The sequence below is a fragment of the Pristiophorus japonicus genome, chromosome 11 (assembly GCF_044704955.1).
Source record: "Pristiophorus japonicus isolate sPriJap1 chromosome 11, sPriJap1.hap1, whole genome shotgun sequence".
Lineage (NCBI taxonomy): Eukaryota > Metazoa > Chordata > Chondrichthyes > Pristiophoridae > Pristiophorus > Pristiophorus japonicus.
Window position 1 is genome coordinate 198,168,431 of NC_091987.1, and position 22,489 is coordinate 198,190,919.

General features: G+C 45.4%; 1 protein-coding gene across 10 annotated transcripts in view; it reads left to right on the plus strand.

Annotated features, from left to right (window-relative positions):
- Positions 1-22,489, plus strand: part of LOC139276426 (neural cell adhesion molecule 1-like) — a 632,849-nt gene that overhangs the window by 366,666 nt on the left and 243,694 nt on the right. For 9 of the 10 annotated variants that reach the window (XM_070894397.1, XM_070894399.1, XM_070894402.1 and 6 more), the window contains exon 2: positions 15,951-16,025. In XM_070894397.1, coding sequence (XP_070750498.1) covers positions 15,951-16,025 — 75 coding nt within the window. Of the gene's footprint in view, positions 1-13,142; positions 13,180-15,935; positions 16,026-22,489 lie in introns of those variants that run through there. The other variant, XM_070894396.1, reaches the window with a different exon arrangement.

Consider the following 22,489-nt stretch of genomic DNA (forward strand, 5'->3'; position numbering starts at 1 on the left):
TTAACAAAAAGAAGAAAGCAGTGAGAAGGGAAAAAAATGAAGTAAAAATTTCTGCATATATTATAAATCAAAATAAAACAAAGAAAGTGAAGACCTAGCAAAATAGATGCTGGATAATCAATAATCAAATTGAAGAAAGAAGCACCGAATAGATTATACTTGGTAAACAACGCTACCCTCTTGAGAACAAATCACACTGTGTTCTTGTGATAGTTCGTGGCTGCAAACATAAATTCACAATTAATAAAAACCAACCACCTTTAATTCTAGAGTCTCTCCTGTTCTGAAAATCTGAACACAGTGGTGAAACGAGAGGTATCAGCGGTTGCGGGACAGTTATTGATGAAGTGTTCTGTCGAGTCAGTGGATGAGTGTCAGTTGTTGTGATGTGCTGATGGGCAAAGAGCCCAATTCTGGATGTACACTTCCGGCTGCACATAGCTCACTGAAAGCCAGATGAGACAGGTCGATGAGTTGCCTTGTGTGCCAGGCGCTTGGTGGTCAGTTCTCGCAGCCTCACAATCTCACGTTCATTCACACCAACCCGGCTAACGCAACACCACCGTCGTCCGTCGGTGGCTGTTTCTGCCCAAGTGTCGGAGTTAATATTGCAAGACTTTCAGGTGGCCTTTAGTATATTTTTAAGATGTTTCATCTTATTTATTTAGGAATTCTGAAATTGATTGACAGTCACAAATATAGTACTGCTTTTATCAAAATAAACTATTCATCACTCCACTGGTTCCTCAGCTGCAAACAGTTTTAACGATATGAATTCTTGCAACAACAAGCAGTGCCCTCCATCCCGATCTCCATCCTCCACAGACTGAAACATCCAAAACCCTGCTACACTGCTCCCATTTTGTATTAAGCTTTGCTCACCCATCAGCTTGCTGACTTACACTGGCTTCCTGTCAGCCAGTGCGGCAAATTTAAAATTGGCACCCTTGGCTATAAATCCTTCGATGGCCTCACCCACCCAACTTGTGCAAAGTTTGCCAGTTTTAAGCCTCCTACCATGCTCTGAGGTCCTCTGAGTCTGGCCTTGTGTATATCCCCTTCTTTCTGCTCCACCAATCAGCCCTCTGCAAAGCTTTGGAGCTTGCTTTTCAAACCTCTGCATCCACCTTTTAAAACCTTCTCAAAACCCATCTCTTCCACCAAGCTTTTGGCCAACTCTACTAACTCTCCCTTAAAGGCTTGTTCCTTTCTTCCTCTGTGAAGTATCTTTCTTTCCTATTTTTAAAAGTACTTTATAAGCTGTCTCTGGATTCTTCAATTGCAACTGTGATCGTGGTTTTGCATTGTGTGATAGGATGAGGGGTTGCTCTCTCTGTTATTGGCACTCAGCCAAGGCTAAAATGGGGCCAGCTGACGGGCAGAGTGTTACGTTTAATTGACTAATAGATCCCAATATATATATTTTATGGCGTCACTGCTACCAACGACAGGAAGCTGCCCAGAAGCATACTGCGCATTAATCTGCAACTGGAAGAATGTTGTTTCTGTGCTGTTTTTATAGGAGGCCATTCCCTCCCTTGCATTTAAATTTCTCTAAACGAGCCCACTCCCGTAGCGAGCCGGAAACACCCATGCACACAACACTTCTCCGCAGCTTCCAGTTAGTTGGCAGCAGTAGCGTCCCATATTATATTGCAGTAAGTCTTGATTGGGGGAAGGAGGATAGGCAGTGGGCCCTTGCAGCACGGGTTTTAGTGGTAAGAAAATACTTCGGGGGTTCGAAGTGCACCCACTGTTAGGACCAGTGGGGGCTTAAACAGTGGGGGGGGCTTGGATTGAAGGAGAGAGATGAAGGATGGCAGCAGATGGCCAGAGGAAGATTTGTTCGGGGAGAGCTCCCTACGGAGCTGCTATCCCATCCGCCATCTTGCTCAAGTAATAGCACATACCCGCCCTCCTGTATGGCTGAGACATGGACCATATACAGTAGACACCTCAAATCGCTGGGGAAATACCACCAACGATGTCTCCGCAAGATCCTGTAAATCACCTGGGAGGATAGACGCACCAGCGTCAGTGTTCCCGATCAAGCCAACATCCCCAGCATCGAAGCACTGACCACACTCGACCAGCTCCGTTGGGCAGGCCACATTGTCCGCATGCCTGACACAAGACTCCCAAAGCAATCGCTCTACTCGGAACTCCTACACGGGCGATACCCAGGAGGGCAGAGGAAAGGTTTCAAGGACACCCTCAAAGCCTCCTTCATAAAGTGCAACATCCCCACTGACACCTTGGAATCCCTGGCCAAACACAGCCCCAAGTGGAGGAAGAGTATCTGAGAGGCTGCTGAGCACCTTGAGTCTCGTCACCGAGAGCATGCAGGAAACAAGCGCAGGCAGCGGAAAGAGCGTGCGGCAAACCAGACTCCCCACCCACTCTTTTCTCCAACGACTGTCAGTCCACCTGTGACAGAGACTGTAATTCCCATATTGGACTGTACGGTCACCTGAGAACTCAATTTTAGAGTGGAAGCAAGTCTTCCTTGATTTCGAGGGACCGACTATGATGTATTGCAGTAATTGTATAGAAAAAAACATGCATATAAGGTGGTACTCATTTGATCAAATCTTTTTTCAATTCATCGAAAATTCTGTAGTTGATTACAATTCAAGAAATAACTCAGGAAACCAGAAAATGCAATTGTTACCTGCAATTGAATGTCATGTCGCCTGGAAATTACTGCGTGATGCTATCATACAAATGCTGAACAAACACATGAAATTTCTCTCTCCACTACCTTAAGAGGTGTCGAGCATTCTCATGATAATGTCACTCAATAATTTCTAGGCTGTTGCATCTTTGGAATTGCAAGTTTTATTACATTTGTGAATGAAAGCAGTGAACAAACACTGTTCTCAGGGTTAAAAAAAATTAGATTGCTAATAATAACGCATTTTGTGTCAACAAATTAAGATGGCAACAAACAGAGTTCTTTAAAATTATGAAAGGTTTTGATGGAGTAGATACAGAGAAAATGTTTCCACTTGTGGGGAAGAGCATAACTCGAGGCCATCAATAAAAGATAACCACCAGGAAATCCAATAGGGAATTCAGAAGAAACTTCTTTACCCAAAGAGTGATGAGAATGTGGAATGGTTGAAGTGAATAGTATAGATGCATTTAAGAGGAGGCTGGATAAGCAAATGTGGGAGAAGGGAATAGAGGGTGAAGCTGATAGATTTAGATGAGGAAAGACGGGACGAGGCTCGAGTGGAGCATAAATGTCGGCATTGACTGGTTGTTCCGAATGGCCTGTTTCTGTGCCGTATATCCTATGTAACTTAAGGAAAACCTTAAATGTGGGCCACCCCGACCTGTGTGAGAACACCACCGCAGGTCGGGGCTATAAATAGAACTGGAGCGCCTGGAACATCGTGGGCGAAGGTGTGGCAAATGAGGCTACGGGGCTCAGAAGAGCTGAGGGCCCAGGGGCAGCACACACCTGCCCACACTGCGATATGTGTGTGCACTATGATGCGTGCAGCAGAGCAGGTCTCCAGTCATCCTGGTTCAACCCTTGCCACTCGATAAAGGCCTAGCTCTGTCGAGCCCGTGTGGTGGCTGATGTGCAACAGTCACCACACGTTAAAAAAAAAAAAATCCACGCACAGGCATCTTCCACCCCCTCAACTGGAGTTCAGGACTGGAACATCGGGTCCTTCATTCTGTGTAAAGTCCTGTCCCCTCAGTACAGATTCACATGAGGCATGTAGTGAAGTCAGGGTCACTCTGGACCTGCACCTTTATTTCACAGCTCTGGAATGCTGCACTTGCCTGAGACCTGTCCTTATATACATGTCTCTTGCAAGTGCACCCCTGGTGGTAAGGTATGCTGGTGGTTACAGGTCATATCTTATTACAGTCATGTATAGCATGTTCGGATACAGTTATATATAATAATGTAAGATACATGACATCACCCTCCCCCAAGGTCTTATTGTCTTTATAGGTTCAGTCTCTCAGGTGGTCTACGCTCTCGCGTGGAGCGTCTGAGTTGTGGTTCAGTTGTTTGCCTGTTTTTCTTTGGGTGTGGTTGCTGGTATCTCGCCTGGGCTGTCTGTTTCGATTGGTGTGATTGTTGTTGACTCGCCTGGGCTGTCTGTTGGGATTGCCCTTTCCTCAGGTTGATCCCTCTGTCTGTCCGCCAGGTGTGGTTTGAGTTCCACATTGTAGTCTGCCTCTGGTTCCGCAGTGTTGTTGGTAAATCTGCTTTTGACTTGGTCTACATGCCTCCGGCAGGTTTTGCCATTGTCCATTTGTACTACCAGTAGCCTGTTTCCTTCCTTGCCCGTTACTGTCCCTGCAAGCCATTTGGGACCCCTGCCATAGTTTAGTACAAACACTTTGTCCCCTATCTCATTCCATCTCCCCCTCGAATTTCTGTCATGGTACTCAGTCAGCTTACGGCGCTTTGCCTCAACGATTTCGTGCATGTCTGGGAGGATTCATGAGAGCCTTGTTTTTAAAGTCCTTTTCATCAACAGTTGCGCAGGGGGGATCCCAGTCAATGAGTGCGGATGAGATCTGTATGCCAGCAGTAGTTGCGACAGGCGACCCTGCAGCGTGGGACCTTGGATTTTAAGCATGCCTTGTTTAATGATTTGCACTGCTCTCTCCGCCTGGCTTTTGGAGGCCGGCTTGAATGATGCTGTCTTGACGTGATTTATGCCGTGGTCAATTATAAAGTTTTGGAATTCTGCGCTGGTGAAGCACGGACCATTGTCACTGACCAATATATCAGGGATTACGTGTGTTGCAAACATGGTTGCGAGGCTCTCCACAGTGGTGGAGGTTGTGCTCGAGTTTAAAATGATGCATTTGATCCACTTTGAAATTGCATCTACAACTATGAGGAACATTTTGCCCATGAATGGGCCCGCATAGTCTACGTGCATCCGCGACCACGGTTTAGTAGGCCAGGGCCAGGGGCTCAGTGGAGCCTTCCTGGGGGCATTGCTGCATTGGGCACAAATGGTGCTCCTTCGGACGCAGAGGTCCAAGTCCGCGTCAATACCAGGCCACCAGATGTGGGATCTGGCTATGGCCTTCATGAGAACGATCCCCGGGTGCTCCCGGTGGAACTCCCGGACAAATGCCTCTCTGCCTCGCAGAGGCATGACTACTCGGCTGCCCCACATGAGGCAGTCTGCTTGTAGCGATAGCTCATGCATGCGCCTGTGAAAGGGTTTTAATTCCTTGGGGCAGGCATCGCGAGCCTCTGCCCAGTCACCGGTTAGGACATATCTTCTTACTAAGGATAACGTGGGGTCACTGGCCGTCCAGGCTCTGATTTGGCGAGCCGTCATGGGCGAACCTGTGGACTCAAAGGCATTGATTGCCACGACTATGTTCGTCAGACCCTTCCGTGGTCACCAGGGGTCGCCTGCTGAGCGCATCGGCACAGTTGTCTGTGCCTGGTCTGTGCCTTATGGTATAGTCGTAGGACGCCAGCATGAGTGCCCAGCGTTGAATTTGCGCCGAGGCGTTGGCGTTTATTGCCTTGCTCTCAGATAGGAGTGACGTGAGGGGCTTGTGGTTGGTTTCTAATGCGATCTTGGCCCCGAAAAGGTATTGGTGCATCTTTTTGACACCATACACGCACGCGAGCGCCTCCTTCTCTACCATTCCGTACCCGCGCTCCGCCCGCGAAAGTGACCTGGAGGCATAAGCCATGGGTTGTAATTTGCCCGCACTATTGACATGTTGCAAAACGCACCCGACCCCATACGCTGATGCATCACATGTGAGAACTAGGTTTTTACCTGGGTCAAAGAAAGTCAAAACACTGTTGGAACACAGAAGGTTGCGTGCCTTATTGAAGGCACGTTCCTGGGCGTCCCCCCAAAACCAATCGCAACCCTTCCTGAGTAGCACGTGGAGAGGCTCCAGCAGCGTGCTTAAGTTCTGCATAAAGTTCCCAAAGTAATTGAGTAGCCCGAGAAAGGCACGCAGTTCTGAGACATTCCGGGGCCTGGGTGCCAGGCGAATTGCTTCTGTTTTGGACTCTGTTGGGCGGATTCCATCAGCGGCAATCCTTCTGTCCAAAAATTCAACCTCGGGTGTGAGAAACAGCCACTTGGATTTTTTGACTCGTAGGCCTACCCGATCCAACCGCTTTAGTACTTCCTCCAAATTACGGAGACGGGAGTCGGTGTCCCTGCCCGTGATAAGTATGTCGTCTTGAAATACAACCGTCCCCGGGATGGACTTGAGCAGACTCTCCATGTTGCGCTGGAATATGGCAGCTGCCGACCTGATGCCGAATGGGTGTCGATTGTACATGAAAAGGCCTCGATGTGTGTTGATGGTGGTGAGTAGCTTGGATTCCTCGGTCAATTCTTGCGTCATATACGGAGATGTGAGGTCTAATTTTGAGAAAAGTTTACCTCCAGCCAATGTGGCAAATAAGTCCTCCACTCTGGGCAGCGGGTACTGGTCCTGTAGGGAGACTCTGTTTATGGTAGATTTGTAGTCCCCACAGATTCGTACGGATCCATCAGGCTTCATGACTGGGACGATGGGACTTGCCCAGTCGCTAAATTCCACAGGTGATATAATGCCTTCCCGAGTTCATGTTCAATCTTTTCCCTCATCACATAGGGTACACCTCTGGCCTTGTGATGGACCGGTCTAATATCCTGTGTGATGTAGATTTTGACTTTGGCCCCTTTGAAAGTGTCCACACCTGGCTGAAAGAGATGTTCAAATCGTTTTATATCTGTTGAGCAGGAGGTCTGTTCCTCTAATGACATGGCATGGACATCATCCCATTTTCAGTTTAGTTTTGCCAGCCAGCTTCTCCCCAGCAGTGCTGAGGGGTCTCCGGGGACAATCCACAGGGGAAGTCGGTTCACTGTCCCTTTGTGTGTGACAGAGAGCATTGCGCTGCCGAGGACTGGTATGATTTCTTTGGTATAGGTCCTTAGTTTGGTGTCAACCCTTGTGAGTTTTGGTCTGTCTCTTTTATGTGGCCACAGTTGTTCAAATTGTTGAGCGCCCATGAGAGATTGACTCGTTCCTGTATCCAGCTCCATTTTGACAGGTATCCTGTTGAGTAGGACCCTCATCATTATAGGAGGCGGCCTGTTGTAGGAGCAGCGGCCAATGATCGTGTTGACCCGCTGTACATCGGTGTCCTGGGTACTGTCCCCACCATCTTCTGGTCCGCTTTCCGACCCATCCGTACACCAGCCGAGCTGCCGTTTTTTTGCACATGCAGGCCAAATGCCCTGTATTTTCACAATTTCTGCAAACAGCCTGCTGAAATCGACATCCCCTCGATGAGTGCCCACCCCCACACCTCCAGCACAGACCTGTTCCATTGTTCAAAGTGTTCCCAAAGAATGAGCTGCGTCTGGCTGATCTCTCTTGAGCTTCTCTCAGTTTGTAGTTGATTGCTCGCATTGTGGGTTGATGAGGTGTGAACGGCCAATCCTGTGGCCCTTGATGGCTTCTGCCTGCTGTCGAGAGCCTGTTCTCCCGGTTTTGTCTGTGTGTGGGGGTAGCAGCTTGTTTAGTGCTGTGAACTTCTTGTTCCGATATTTCGTTAGTTGTCGTACCTGCCTTGTAAATCAACCTCGTTTCTTCTTCCCCGACCAAGAATGTCTGTGCAACCAGTGCTGCTGCCTCTAAGGTCAGGTTCTTGATCTCTGAGCTTTTGGAATATGCCTGCGTGGCCTATTCCTTCAATGAACAAGTCTCTCAGCATTTCTCTCCTCAGTTCATCGGAGAACTCACATAAACTAGCCAACCTCCGAAGTTCCACCACGAAGTCGGGTATGCTCTGTCCCACACAGCGTCTGTAGTTGTAGAACCTGTGTCTGGCCATGTGTAGGCTGCTCGCTGGCTTCAGGTGGTCTCTTACCAGTGTGCTCAATTCTTCAAACGACTTGCTTGCTGGTTTCTCGGGTGCCAACAGATCCTTCATTAAAGCATATGTTTTCGAGCCACAGCTGGTCAAGAGATGGGCTCTTCTCTTGTCTGCCTTATCGTTGCCTAACCAGTCTTTGGTTACAAAGCTTTGCTGGAGCCTTTCTGTAAAGTCCTCCCAATTGTCTCCCGCATTGTACTTTGCATCTGATCCGTTGTTTGCCATTCTGTGGATTCTGTAATCCCGTAACTCGTCGCCACTGTAAAGTCCTGTCCCCTCAGTACAGATTCACATGAGGCATGTAGTGAAGTCAAAGTCACTCTGGACCTGCACCTTTATTTCACAGCTCTGGAATGCTGCGCTTGCCTGAGACCTGTCCTTATATACCTGTCTCTTGCAAGTGCACCCCTGGTGGTAAGGTATGCTGGTGGTTACAGGTCATATCTTATTACAGTCATGTATAGCATGTTCGGATACAGTTATATATAATAATGTAAGATACATGACATTCTGTGAACTCTCGTGGAAGCAAGTCATCCTCGTTCAAGGGACCGCCTATGATGATGTAAGTGCTAAATCTCACTAAATGCAAGTATTCTATAGTAGTTGAAATGCTGGACAGTACGTGTTATTATTTATTGTGGAACAAATGATAAATACTAATTCATGGTCAGTTTCCAGTAGAAATCGTGATGAGGTTGGGGGAGGGCAAGTGACGCTTCAGTATTTCCTGTTATTCCTCTTTATGGAAGGTCCGTAGCTTTTGCGTGGAGCCCCTCACCCTCCCCGGCACATGTGGCCGAGATCAGGAACTCAGTATGTGAGGGTATCATGGGGCAAAGCAATTGCACGTCAGCTGATGGGGCTCAATGTTGTCATTCAAACAGATCTTCCTGTTCGTGCAAATTTTCAGAATGATTCATTTTTGAGAGTTGAATTTCTGCCTGTTTTTGTAGTCTATTTGGAAACAGTATGGAAATGTAGAGCAGATATTTTATCTTGCAGGCAATGTGCTTATAATTGTCTTTTTGTAATTCTACACATATATTCAAAGTTATTTTTATTTGAACCTACTATAACATTCATTACCCAGCGCAGCTAATATCATTTAAGATGTAGTTAGTTTTCACAGTTAATCGAACACTTTATGAAAAATCTTGACAGCCTGAATATAATAACCTGAAATGACAAGGAACTGCAAAGAATTCTTTTTTTATTTGTCCATGTGAGACTTGGAATCAGAAGAGACTGTCGATTCCTAATTGCTATCTTAGCCTCTCTGAGTAGAACTTAATTACAGTGCTTAGCCGAAGAAAATAGCTGCCCTACAGATAAATGAGATCAGAGACCGAGTCCTTTCATTGCGCAGGTCGAAATGACAGTCACTACAGCAACCAGCAGCATGGAAGAATTGCTTTACCCAAGGGAGAATGTACACAGGCCCTCATTACACATTCCCTGTGCCGTATATCAGAAATAAAGGCGTCCTACCTGTCCGTGTCGCCTTGTTAAAGAGCCGGTATGATGAAATGAAAGCAAAAAGTATTTTATATGTCATTGAAGGGAGCAATGTCTCCTCAGTCTGCCCACGCAGGCTGAATGGTATTTGAATCTGCACGTCTGAACGGTATGTTTCATAAATAGATTCATCGGAGCAGCACTGAGACTCCTTATGCTGTAGCTGAGCTCTGCCACCAATACTCAGAATATTAAGACAGATTTTATGATTTAAAAAAAAAATGTGTAATTGAAAAAGATATTTTGAAAAGGTTGAAAACAAAAGAGAAAACGATTGCTGAGCAGTACATTACTTGTACTCTAGGCTATGTAATGGATGCTTTCCACATCATCTGAGCTTTTGTCTTCAGTTGGTTCAACAGTAAGCAGATCATTAGATTTGAAAACAGCATCTCCTCAATATCAAACCCAGCCTCCTACCCATAAAGAAAAGAAAAGAAAGCAACCAAACCAAAACAGGATTGGCATTTGAAATAAAATTCCTAAATCACTTTTATGTGAAGCTTATATCGAGTAACATAAAAGTTAAGCACCAAGGTGTTAAAACATAATTTGATAGGCCGTTTGCTGAATATAATGATATGGCAGAATTATACTTTATAAATAATATTTGTCATTTTTATATCTCCCTATTCTGCTGGTTTGATATCTCCACACAATGCTTCTTCACCCAGAAGGGGTAGTGATGGAGCTGGCAGATGTCTGCTGTCTAGATCATCAAAGGTCACTTTGCTGCGCTCCTCGTCCTGTTTCCGAGGGATTGCAGAGATGTGCCAATAAATCCCCAACCCGTCTCTGAGACCCGGCAATAGTATGTCGGGGGGGTGAGGGGGAAGTGTATGTCATCTGGAATTTCAGGGGAGTTCTCTCGCGGGAGAGCGATGGAACGTCCAGAAATTGTTAAAAATTGCCATTTTATGCCATTTCTCCAGAATATCTGACAATGTTTGCGAGATCCGTCAGGAGATCAGAAGAATCCTACATCATTTCAGGGCCTTGAAGTAAGTGGGGGGGAAAATTCCCTCCTGAAAGAGCATCTCTACATGTCTTCTAACATGATGCATTATTTCTGTTTGTGGTAGAAAAAAATTAGTTTTATGAAACATAGAAACTGGGCCCAACATTGCCCAAGCCGTTTTTTCGGCGCACTGACTGAAGCACGCTGACTTTGCACACTGGAAAGGGCGCTAGAAAAAAGGGGCCCCATCATGGCCCATCATGGCCGCTGAGTTCCCGGGCGAGGTATGACTTCGCTTCTGTTTTTTATTTAGTGGCTGTGCTTGAGACTTTTGATGACCGGGGGGGGTAGGGGGGAGGTGCGTGGAGAGGAGGCGCGTTTTGCGGTGGGTGGGGGGAGAGAGAGAAAGTGTATTGTGGGGGGGGGGGGGGGGAGGAGGAGGAGAGTTTTGTGGGGGGGAGAGAAAGAGTGATTTGTATATCAGCATTTCTCTCTCTCTCTCTTTTCCCTCCCCCACCGTGACATCACGGCCAGCAGCTCGCATTTTTATTCGTATTTTAATTGTTTGAGCTTTGCCTTGCAATGTTTGCTGCTTGGTTGTTGAGGTCCGCTCCATTTCCCTTCCCTGCCCTAATGTCTGCCGAATGTGCGCTGCTTTTTCTTCGCTGCCCGCAAGGTTTTTCAGAGCTGGCCACATACGCTGACCTAAGTCGATTTTGAGTAACTTTTTGCTGGCCATAGTGGCATAAATGGGCAAAACTGGCGTAAGTGTCTGGGAACGCCCCCTTTTGAGAAAAAAAAACTGACCTAAAAAAAATCGTACCTGACTTACTCTGGAGCAAACTTTTTGGGGAAAATGGCATATTTTAAACTCATGCCAGATAAAAACGTTTACTCCCCAAAAAATTGATACAAGTCATGGCCAAAATTGGGCCCAATTGAGTGCAGGAGCAGGCCAATCGGCCCTTCGAGCCTGCACCACCATTCAATAAGATCATAGCTGATCATGCAATTTCAGTACCCCACTCCTGCTTTCTCTCCATACCCCTTGATTCCTTTAGTTGTAAGGGCCACATCTAACTCCCTTTTGAATATATCCAATGAACTGGACTCAACAACTTTCTCTGGTAGAGAATTCCATAGGTTCACAATTCTCTGGGTGAAAAAGTGTCTCCTCATCTCGGTCCTAGATGGCTTACCCCTTATACTTAGACTGTGACCGCTGGTTCTGGACTTCCCCAACATTGGGAACATTCTTCCTGCATCTAACCTGTCCAATCCCGTCAGAATTTTATATGTTTCTATGAGATCCCTCTCATTCTTCTAAATTCTATTGAATATAAGCCTAGTCAATCCAGTCTTTCTTCATATGTCAGTCCTGCCATCCCGGGAATTAGTCTGGTGAACCTTCGCTGCACTCCCTCAATAGCAAGAATGTCCTTCCTCAGATTAGGAGACCAAAATTGCACACAATACTCAAGGTGTGACCTCACCAAGGCCCTGTACAACTGTAGTAAGATGTCCCTGCTCCAATACTCAAATCCTCTCGCTATGAAGGCCAACATGCCATTTGCTTTCTTAACTGCCTGCTGTACCTGCATGCCTACTTTCATTGACTGATGTACCATGACACCCAGGTCTCGTTGCACCTCTCCTTTTGCTAATCTGTCACCATTCAAATAATAATCTGCCTTTCTGTTTTTGCTACCAAAGTGGATAACCTCATATTTATCCACATTATATTGCACCTGCCATGCATTTGCCCACTCACCTAATCTGTCCAAGTCATGCTGCAGCCTCTTAGCATCCTCCTCACAGCTCACACTGCCACCCAGCTTAGTGCAAACTTGGAGACATTACATTCCTTTGTCTAAATCATTAATATATATTGTAAATAGCTAGGGTCCCAGCACTGAATCTTGCGGTACCCCACTAGTCACAACCTGCCATTCTGAAAAGGACCCATTTATTCCCACTCTTTGGTTCCTGTCTGCCAACCAGTTCTCTATCCACGTCAATACATTACCCCCAATACCATGTGCCTTAATTTTGCACACTAATCTCTTCTGTGGGACCTTGTCAAAAGCCTTTTGAAAGTCCAAATACATCACGTCCACTGGTTCTCCCTTGTCCACTCTACTAGTTACATCCTCAAAAAAATTCTAGAAGATTTGTCAAGCATGATTTCCCTTTCATAAATCCATGCTGACTTGGACCAATCCTGTCACTGCTTTCCAAATGTGCTGCTATTACATCTTTAATAATTGATTCCAGCATTTTCCCACTACTGATGTCAGGCTAACCAGTCTATAATTCCCTGTTTTATCTCTCCCTCCTTTTTTAAAAAGTGGTGTTACATTAGCTACCCTCCAATCCATAGTAACTAATCCAGAGTCCATGGACTGTTGGAAAATGACCACCAATGCATGTACTGTTTCAATGGCCACTTCCTTAAGTACTCTGGGATGCAGACCATCAAGCCCCTGGGGATTTACCGGCCTTCAATCCCATCAATTTCTCTAACACCATTTCCTGACTAATAAGGATTTCCCTCCGTTCCCTCAGTTTCTCCTTCTCGCTCGACCCTCGGTCCCCTAGTATTTTTGGGAGGTTATTTGTGCCTTCCTTAGTGAAGACAGAGTCAAAGTATTTGTTCAATTGGTCTGCCATTTCCTTGTTCCCCATTATGAATTCACCTGATTCTGACTGCAATGGACCTACATTAGTCTTTTTCTCCTCACATATCCATAGAAGCTTTTGTAGTCAGTTTTTATGTTCCCTGCAAGCTTACTCTCATACTCTATTTTCTCCCTTCTAATTAAACCCTTACTCCTGCTCTGCTGAATTCTAAATTTCTCCCAGTCCTCAGGTTTGCTGCTTTTTCTGGCCAAATTATATGCCTCTTCCTTGGATTTAACACTATCCCTTATTTCCCTTGTTAGCCACGGTTGAACCACCTTTCCTTTTTTATTTTTACGCCACACAGGGATGTACAATTGTTGAAGTTCATCCATGTGATCTTTAAATGTCAAGCAGGGCTGCGTCATCGCCCCAACCCTCTTCTCAATCTTCCTCGCTGCCATGCTCCACCTCACAGTTGATAAGCTCCCCGCTGGAGTGGAGCTAAACTACAGAACCAGTGGGAAGCTGTTCAACCTTTGCCGTCTCCAGGCCAGGTCCAAGACCACTCCAACCTCTGTTGTCGAGCTACAGTACGCGGACGACACCTGCGTCTGTGCACACACAGAGGCTGAACTCCAGGACATAGTTGACGTATTTACCGAGGCGTGTGAAAGCATGGGCCTCACGCTAACATTAGTAAGACAAAGGTCCTCCACCAGCCTGTCCTCGCCGCACGGCACTGCCCCCCAAACATCAAGATCCACGGTTTGGCCCTGGACAATGTGGACCACTTCCCCTATCTCTGGAACCTCCTATCAATAAGAGCAGACATTGATGGTAAGATCCAACACCGCCTCCAGTGCTCCAGTGCAGCCTTCGGCCGCCTGAAGAAAAGAGTGTTTGAAGATCAGTCCCTCAAAACTGTCACCAAGCTCATGGTCTACAAGGCCGTAGTAATACCCGCCCTCTTGTATGGCTCAGAGACGTGGACCATGTACAGTAGATACCTCAAATCGCTGGAGAAATGCCACCAGCGATGTCTCCGCAAGATCCTGCAAATCCCCTGGGAGGACAGACGCACAAACGTTAGCGTCCTCGTCCAGGCCAACATCCCCAGCATTGAAGCACTGACCACACTTGATCAGCTCCGCTGGGCAGGCCACATAGTCCGCATTCCAGACACGAGACTCCGAAAGCAAGCGCTCTAGTCGAAACTCGTCCACGGTAAACAAGCCAAAGGTGGGCAGAGGAAACGTTACAAGGACACCCTCAAAGCCTCCCTGATAAAGTGCGACATCCCCACTGACACATGGGAGTCCTTGGCCATAGACCGCCCTAAGTGGAGGAAGTGCATTTGGGAGGGCGCTGAGCTCCTCGAGTATCGTCGTGGAGAGCATGCAGAAATCAAGCGCAGGCAGCGGAAGGAGCGTGCGGCAAACCAGTCCCACCCACCCCAACCTCAATGACTATCTGTCCCACCTGTGACAGAGACTGTGGTTCTCGTATTGGATTCCACAGCCACCTAAGAACTTATGTTAAGAGTGGAAGCAAGTCTTCCTCGATTCCGAGGGACTGCCTATCATGGCTTTAAATGTCTGCCATTACCTATCTACCATCAACCCTTTAAGTATCATTCGCCAGTCTATCCTTGCCAATTCACGTCTCATACCATCGAAGTTACCTTTATTTAAGTTCAGGACCCTAGTCTCTGAATTAACTGTGTCACTCTCCATTTTAATGAAGAATTCTACTATATTATGGTCACTCTTCCCCAAGGGGCCTCGCACGACAAAATTGCCAATTAATCCTCTCTCATTACACAAGATCTAGTCTAGGATGGCCTGTTCTCTAGTTGATTTCACTGCATTTTTGTTTTCGGGGCGAAAACGGAGGTGGGACGGGAATGTTACCGGCCGGGAATAGTTTGCGCTTTAATATGTACGTTTGGGCATCTGGGCCCTCTGTTAGGGGGTATAGCGCTAAGGGAGGCATTGTACACCTCTCATAGCACAAGGAAGGGCAACTCCCAAGCTAAAGAGCCGAGCCATGTGAGCTCTGTGGTGGGGAGAACCTTAAAAAAAAACCCAGATTAAAAAAAAATCCCAAAACATTGCTCACGCAACCGTAACACAAAACGTTAAAAAATTATAAGAGCAAACACTCACATTTACTTTTGTAGTCTATTACCTTCCTCTGCGCTGCTGGCTATGCTGGACTGCTCTGATTTCCCAGGCGGTCATTGCGGGCGCACTTCGGGACGGATGGGTCGGGCAAAAGTCAAAACTACTGCTGGTGCAGCAACCAGGGCGTTGCACACCCGGCACAGCTCTTCCCGGCGGTGCTGCTCCACACCGCTAGAAAATCCGACCGGAGGATCGCGACAAGGTGCAGGAGATCTCAACGCCGCTCCGGGACGATACCCGGAACATAAAGGACGGGAAAATCCAGCCCATCAAATCTATGAACAGTGAAATTACCAGGCACACCAGTGGAATAAAATATGAAATACGATTGAGCATCTTTAAGTTGAACATACATGTAAAAATTCATTGATCCACTGCTCCCTGTATGAAGTCAAGCTTGAAGGGAGCATGGGTCAGATATGAACCTTCTAAGTGTTGTAGCCCTATAAAAACCATCAGGCTGTTTACAGTGGTTTCTGGTTTTCTGCCTTTCTGAAGAGTTGCATTTGCTCATTGTACTGGTAATTTGTGTATCCGTGTACTATTCAAACTGGTAGTCTTTGTATCTTCATGCCACACTGGTATGTGAGTTCATGTGTCTAGTCTTTTGCTTTCCATTCACCGTGGTACTTCTGATGTCTTTCTACATTAAAGGCGCCATATAATTACTAATTGTGCGTGTGTTCATGTGTCACACTTGTCTTGTGCGTGCCCATGTGACACACCAGTAGTCTGTGTTTGCTCATTTGTCTCACTTTTGTTTCTCCTCTTTCAGCCGCACTGCAAGTTGATATCATGCCACCCCAAGGAGAGGTCAGTGTGGGAGAATCCAAATTTTTTCTATGCACAGGTAAGTTATCCAAGGCCTATCAATCATTTACAATAAAGGTGAGCAAAACAAATAAGTGTATAAGCACACACTAACGAAAAGATTGTTCTAACTGCATAGATACTTTCTACAGGAGCAAAAATCAAGCTTAGCAGCTGATCCAAAAAAATCTAGGCAGCATTCTCCGAAATAATGAGGTGCGGGATTGGTAAGCACCACAGAATTTACGATAGTGTGAGGTAAGACCTGCTCGAATGAGTGAGCCACCTTCTCTTTGATGCCTCATGTTAATTGTGTACGTGTTGCTGATTTTGGCCAAACCAGAGTTACTTGGTTCATTGTGGGCAAGGCATCCTCTGGGCACTGTGTGTAAGTACATCTTCGAAGGAATGGGTATATAACGTTGCACAATGGAGGTGTTCCATCTGTGAATCATCACTGCATGCCAAGAGCTGTCTTCAATAACAAGGCACTGTTTATCAGCGCTTGTTCATCACCATGTACATGTTGCAGATTGATGGGCAGCACGAGAATCGTCAATAACCAGCTCAGTGCAATTCCAGTGCAAAGATATTGATTCTACTTCTGCGTGGCCAATCTGAGTCGGCACACTGACACACACTTTTATTTGATAACCACAAGATCACAAGATAGATTAAGGTGAAGAAGGTAGTTCAGCCCATTTGATCTTATCCTTCCAGAATACTAACCTTACTCTCTTCCGCAGCTGTGTCTAAATGTTTCTTAAATGCATCCATTGCCCTGGCCCCAAGCGCTCTTCCTGACAACCCATTGCTGCAATTGATCCTTTTTTTTTGTAAAGAAATGCTTCCTGATGTCTCTCTTACATTTTCCCTTCACAGCCTTGAAACCGTTCACATCCTACTGCCCTGACACACCTCAAAGTCCTGTTTTGGGTTTATTTTCTCTCTCCCATTAAGCAACTTGTGTACTTCTACATGTTTTTTTTTTCCTAAGATGTTTGTTTTCAAGACTGAAGAGTTGTAATTTAACATTCTTTCCCATGTACTTCCCTCTAACATCACAAATGAGTCGTTTTGTTCTTTCCACTCTCGAGGGTGGAGGTTCCCTGGGGGTGGGGTGGGGGCAGAGTGAGGAGGATGCCAGGTCTGAACAAACGTCAGTTGGGTGCATTTGATAACGGTTCGACCGGCATCCAGGAAGGATCACAATCCAGGGAAGGGTGAACCTTATTGCTGTTCTCCTACAACTGAGAGGGCACTGTCAATGGGAGCCACATGCCACCAGTGGGGCTCAAATTCCGATGGTGGCGGTTGCCAGGGAAAATAGCCAAACCTTCGCCTCCTGGTGGAGGGGGTGACAGCAGCCATGGCTGGGACAGCGGTCACAGATCGAGGCATACAGTGCTCTCCCAGTGTGGAATGAACGTGTGATCTCATTCCTGGGCCAAAGACTTTGTCCATAACTACTATTGTACTTCTTCGTCCTGTCTCCTGACTTAGTTTTCAGAAGACTGTGGTTGAGGACATTTGCATCTCCAAAATCTATGTAAAATATAACATATGTTGCATAAGAACTTAAGAAATAGGAGCAGGAGTAGGCCATTTGGCCACTCGAGCCTGCTCGGCCATTAAAAAAGATAATAGCCGATCTGAACTTGGGCTCAGCTCCACTTCCCTGCCCGCTCCCCGTAACCCTTGACTTGCTTCTCGTTCAAAAATCTGTGTATCTCCACCTAAAATTTATTCAATGACCCAATCTCCTCAACTCTCTGGGGCAGAGAATTCCACAGATTTATGACCCTCTGAGAGAAATAAATTCCTTCTCATCTCAGTTCTAAATGGGCGACCTCTTATTCTGAAACTATGCCCCCTAGTTCTAGATTCCCCCCATGAGGGGAAACATCCTCTCTGTGTCGAGCCCCCTCGGTATCTTATATGTTTCAATAAGATCACCTTTCGTTCTTCTAAACGCCAATAAGGCCCAACCTGCTCAACCTTTCTTCATAAGTCAACCCCTTCATCCCAGGAATCAACCGAGTGAACCTTCTCTGAACCGCCTCTAATGCAAGTATATCCTTCCTTTAATAAGACCAAAACTATATGCAGTACTTTTATAGATGTGGTCTGATCAATACCCTGTACAGTTGTAGCAGGAAGTCCCTGCTTTTATACTTCATGCCCCTTGTAATAAAGGCCAAGATTCCATTTACCTTCCTGATTACTTGCTGTACCTGCATACTAACTTTTTGTGTTTCATGCACAAGGACCCCCAGGTCTCTCTGTACTGCAGCATTTTGTAGACTCCATTTAAATAATAATTAGCTTTTTTATTTTTCCTGCCAAACTGCATGACCTCACACTTTCCCACATTATACTGCATCTGCCAAATTTTTGCCCATTCACTTAGCCTGTCTATATATCCCTTTGAAGATTGTTTGTAACCTCCACACAACTTGCTTTCCAACCCATCTTTGTATCATCAGAAAACTTGGCTGCATTACACTCGGTCCCTTCATCCAATTCATTAATATAGATTGTAAATAGTTGAGGCCCCAGCACCGATCCCTGCGGCACCCCACTAGTTACTGTTTGCCAACCGGAAAATTACCTATTTATGCCGACTCTTTGTTTTCTGTTTGTTAGCCAATCCTCTATCCATGCTAATATGTTGCCCCTAATCCCGTGAGCTCTTTTATGTGGCGCCTTATCGAATGCCTTCTGGAAATCCAAATACACCACATCCACAGGTTCCCCCTTATCCACTCTGCTCGTTACATCCTCAAAGAACTCCAGCAAATTTGTCAAACATGATTTCCTTTTCAAAGTTTTAAAAACCATACTGACTCTGCTGGACTATGTATTCTGATTTTCCGAATGTCCTGTTACCGCTTCCTTAATAATGGACTCCAGCATTTTCCCACTGACAGTTGTTATTCTAACCGGTCTATAGTTTCCTGCTTTCTGCCTCCCTCCTTTTTTAAATAAGGGCGTTATATTTGCAGTTTTCCAATCCGCTGGGACTGCCCCAGAATCTAGGACATTTTGGTAGATTACAACCATCCACTATTTCTGTAGCCACTTCTTTTAAGACCCTAGGATGGAAGCCATCAGGTCCAGGGGACTTGTCCACCTTTAGTTCCTTTATTTTACCGAGTACTACTTCATTAGTGATAGTGACTATATTAAGTTCCCCCCTCCCTAATAGCCTCTTGATTATCCGCTATTGGGATGTTTTTAGTGTCTTCTACCGTGAAGACCAATACAAAATATTTGTTGAAAGTCTCTGCCATTTCCCTGTTCCCTATTATTAATTCCCCAGTCTCATCTTCCAAGGGACCAACGTTTACATTAGCTACCCTCGTCCTTTTTATATACCTGTAGAAGCTCTTACTATCTGTTTTTATTTTTCGTGCGTTTACTCTCTTGATCCATCTTCTCTATCTTTATAATTCTTTTAGTCATCCTTTGAGGTTTTTAAAACTTTCCCAATCCTCTGGCCTCCCACTAATCTTGGCTACACTGTATGCCATTGTTTTCAATTTGATACAATCCTTTACGTCCTTAGTTAGCCATGGATGGTTATCCCTTCTCTTAAAGTCTTTCCTTCTCACTGGAATATATTTTTGTTGAGAGTTATGAAATATCTCCTTAAATGTCTCCCACTGCTTATCAACCTTTAATTTATTTACTCTTTAATTTATTTTCCCAGTCCACTTTCGCCAACTTTGCCTTCAAACCTTTGTAATCGTCTTTATTTAAGATCAGGACTCTGGTTTGAGACCCAACTTTCTTATCCTCCAACTGAATTTGAAATTTAACCATGCTATGATCACTCTTTCCGAGAGGATCCTTTACTATGAGATCATTTATTAATCTTGTCTCATTAGACAATACCAGATCTAAGATAGCCTGCTCCCTGGTTGGTTCCACAATGTACTGTTCAAGCAAACCATCCCGGGTACACTATGAACTCTTCCTCAAGGATACCATGGCCAATTTGATTTGTCCAATCAATATGAAGATTAAAACCGCCTATTATTATTGCTGTACCTTTCTTACAAGCTTCCATTATTTCTTGATTTATACTCTCTCCAACAGTGTAGCTACTGTTAGGGGGCCTATAGACTATGCCCACCAGTGACGACTTCCCCTTATTATTTCTTATCTCCACACAAACTGACTCTATATCTTGATCTTCTGAGCCAATATCATTTCTCACTATTGCCCTTATCTCATCCTTTATTAACAGAGCTACCCCACCTCCTTTTCCTTTCTGTCTGTCATTCCGAATTGTCAAATACCCCTGAATATTCAGTTCCCAGCCTGGGTCACCTTGCAACCACATCTCTGTAATGGCTATTGGATCATACCCATTCATATCTATTTGTGCCATCAATTCATTTATCTTGTTACAAATGCTGCGTGCATTCAGATAAAGAGCTTTTAATTTTGTCTTTTTACCAAATTTCCCTGCTTTGACCCCACTTTCTGATACACTCTTATTTTTATACATTCTGTCCCTTCCCGTCACACTCTGGTTATCATTTCCCCCAACTCTACCCTGCTCTGTTGCCTTCTCCTTGCTCTTTGACTTTTTAAATTTCCACACTTGAACCGTCCCCCCTATTTAGCTTAAAGTTCTCTCTACAGCCCTCGTTATTCGATTCACCAGGACACTAGTCCCAGCATGGTTTAAGTGAAGCCCGTCCCAATGGAACAGCTCCCTCTTACCCCAGTACTGATGCCAGTGCGCCAGGAATCGTAACCCATTTCTCCCACAACATGCTTTGAGCCACACGTTCATCTCTCTGATCTTATTTATCCCACGCCAATTCGCTCATGGCTCAGGTAGTAATCCAAAGATTATTATTTTTGTGGTTCTGCTTTTTAATTTAGCCCCTTGCTGCTCATTCTCCCTCAGCGGAACCTCTTTCTTCTTCCTATGTTACTCCCCCCACTTGAATGGCCACCTGTACCACGGTGCTGTGGTCAGTTTGCTCATCCTCCCTGCAGTCCCCGCTCTTGTCCACACAAGGAGTAAGAGCGTCGAACCTGTTGGACAAGAGCAAAGGTTGCGGCTCCTCCATCACTCCATCCTGGGTCCCCATACCTGCCTCGCTTGTAGTCACAACCCTCCTGTCCCTGACCACGGACCAAATCTGAATTATTTAACCTAAGGGGTGGGACTGCCTCCTGGAACACAGCATCCAGGTAACTCTCCCCCTCCCTGATGTATTGCAGTGTTTGAAGCTCAGACTCCAGCTCATCAACATGGAGTGCTTTTTTTTTTTTAGGTTGGTGCTCAGGTCAGGTCTCGCGCTCTTTTGTAGGTAACATGCAGCTCCTACTTCTGGTTAGTGTTACACTTCCTGTTACACTATTACAGTCACACTTAAAACTTCTACATTTTATTGAATTCTCTGACCCACTGTGAGCAACCCCATCGGACATTTGCTTGTTATAAATTGGAAGTTTTGCATATAGCAAGTATTTTCTGAAAGTGTAACACTTATTTCCTGCAACTGTTAAAGTCCTTTCTGTCACTTTTTTTGTCACACATCTCGATCGCTCATAATCATAGCCAAGTATGTTCGCATGCGATCAAATGTATTTTACTTATCAATTTGGCATGATTAACTCCCAGCCCTGGTCCTCGCAAAGTCCATCTCCAAGGTCCAACTGAGCATTAGGTACACCAAACCAATGGTGTAGGTTGATGTTGAATTAAAAATAATCAGTAATTTTATCAAGCTCTAAATAAAATTAATTTATTTCAAAAACAATTCCACATGACCCTTGGGTCCTTGTGCTGTATGTACTCTGTGATCCCAATGTCTCTTACCTTACTTAGTTTGGGCCATCCGCTTATAAATGACTTTTATAGTGATGTGTGGTGCTTTCAGCTCCCTGACTGTGGCCTCTGGCCACTTCCCCTGTGGTCCGAGTCTTTTTTTCAACTCACTTATTGTAACTCTCACCAACTTGCCATGAGGCCCTGTCCATTTTCAACTCCGTTCTCGCATTCGGGTTCATTTTCTCTGTGTCCCTGTTGCTTTTCACTGAATTCCCAGATCACTCACACTGCCTCTAACAGGCACTAACAGCAATATAACTCATTCTGATCTTGCAAGTAAGCAATACCACCAAAAATATAAAGACGAAGGATGCAGTGAGAAACTCCACAAGATAATTCACAGCAACATGTCCAGTCACACAGATTCCCACAACATCTGCACCAACCTAAATGGCACTAATGGAGAGAGGACAATACAGATAAAACACAGATTAGACCAGACTTAGACCATAAGCACAATAATACAAATAGGTTCAAGGCTCCAAAAGCTAGTAAAGCAACTAACATACACAGGACATCACAAAGACAAAAAATGTGTTGCTTAACGCAGAATACAGATATCTCACCAAATGGAGAAGTAATAAGCGCATTAAAAAGCAGAAATACTCATCATTCAACCAGCAAAGAGACAGCAAATTCTTCAATTT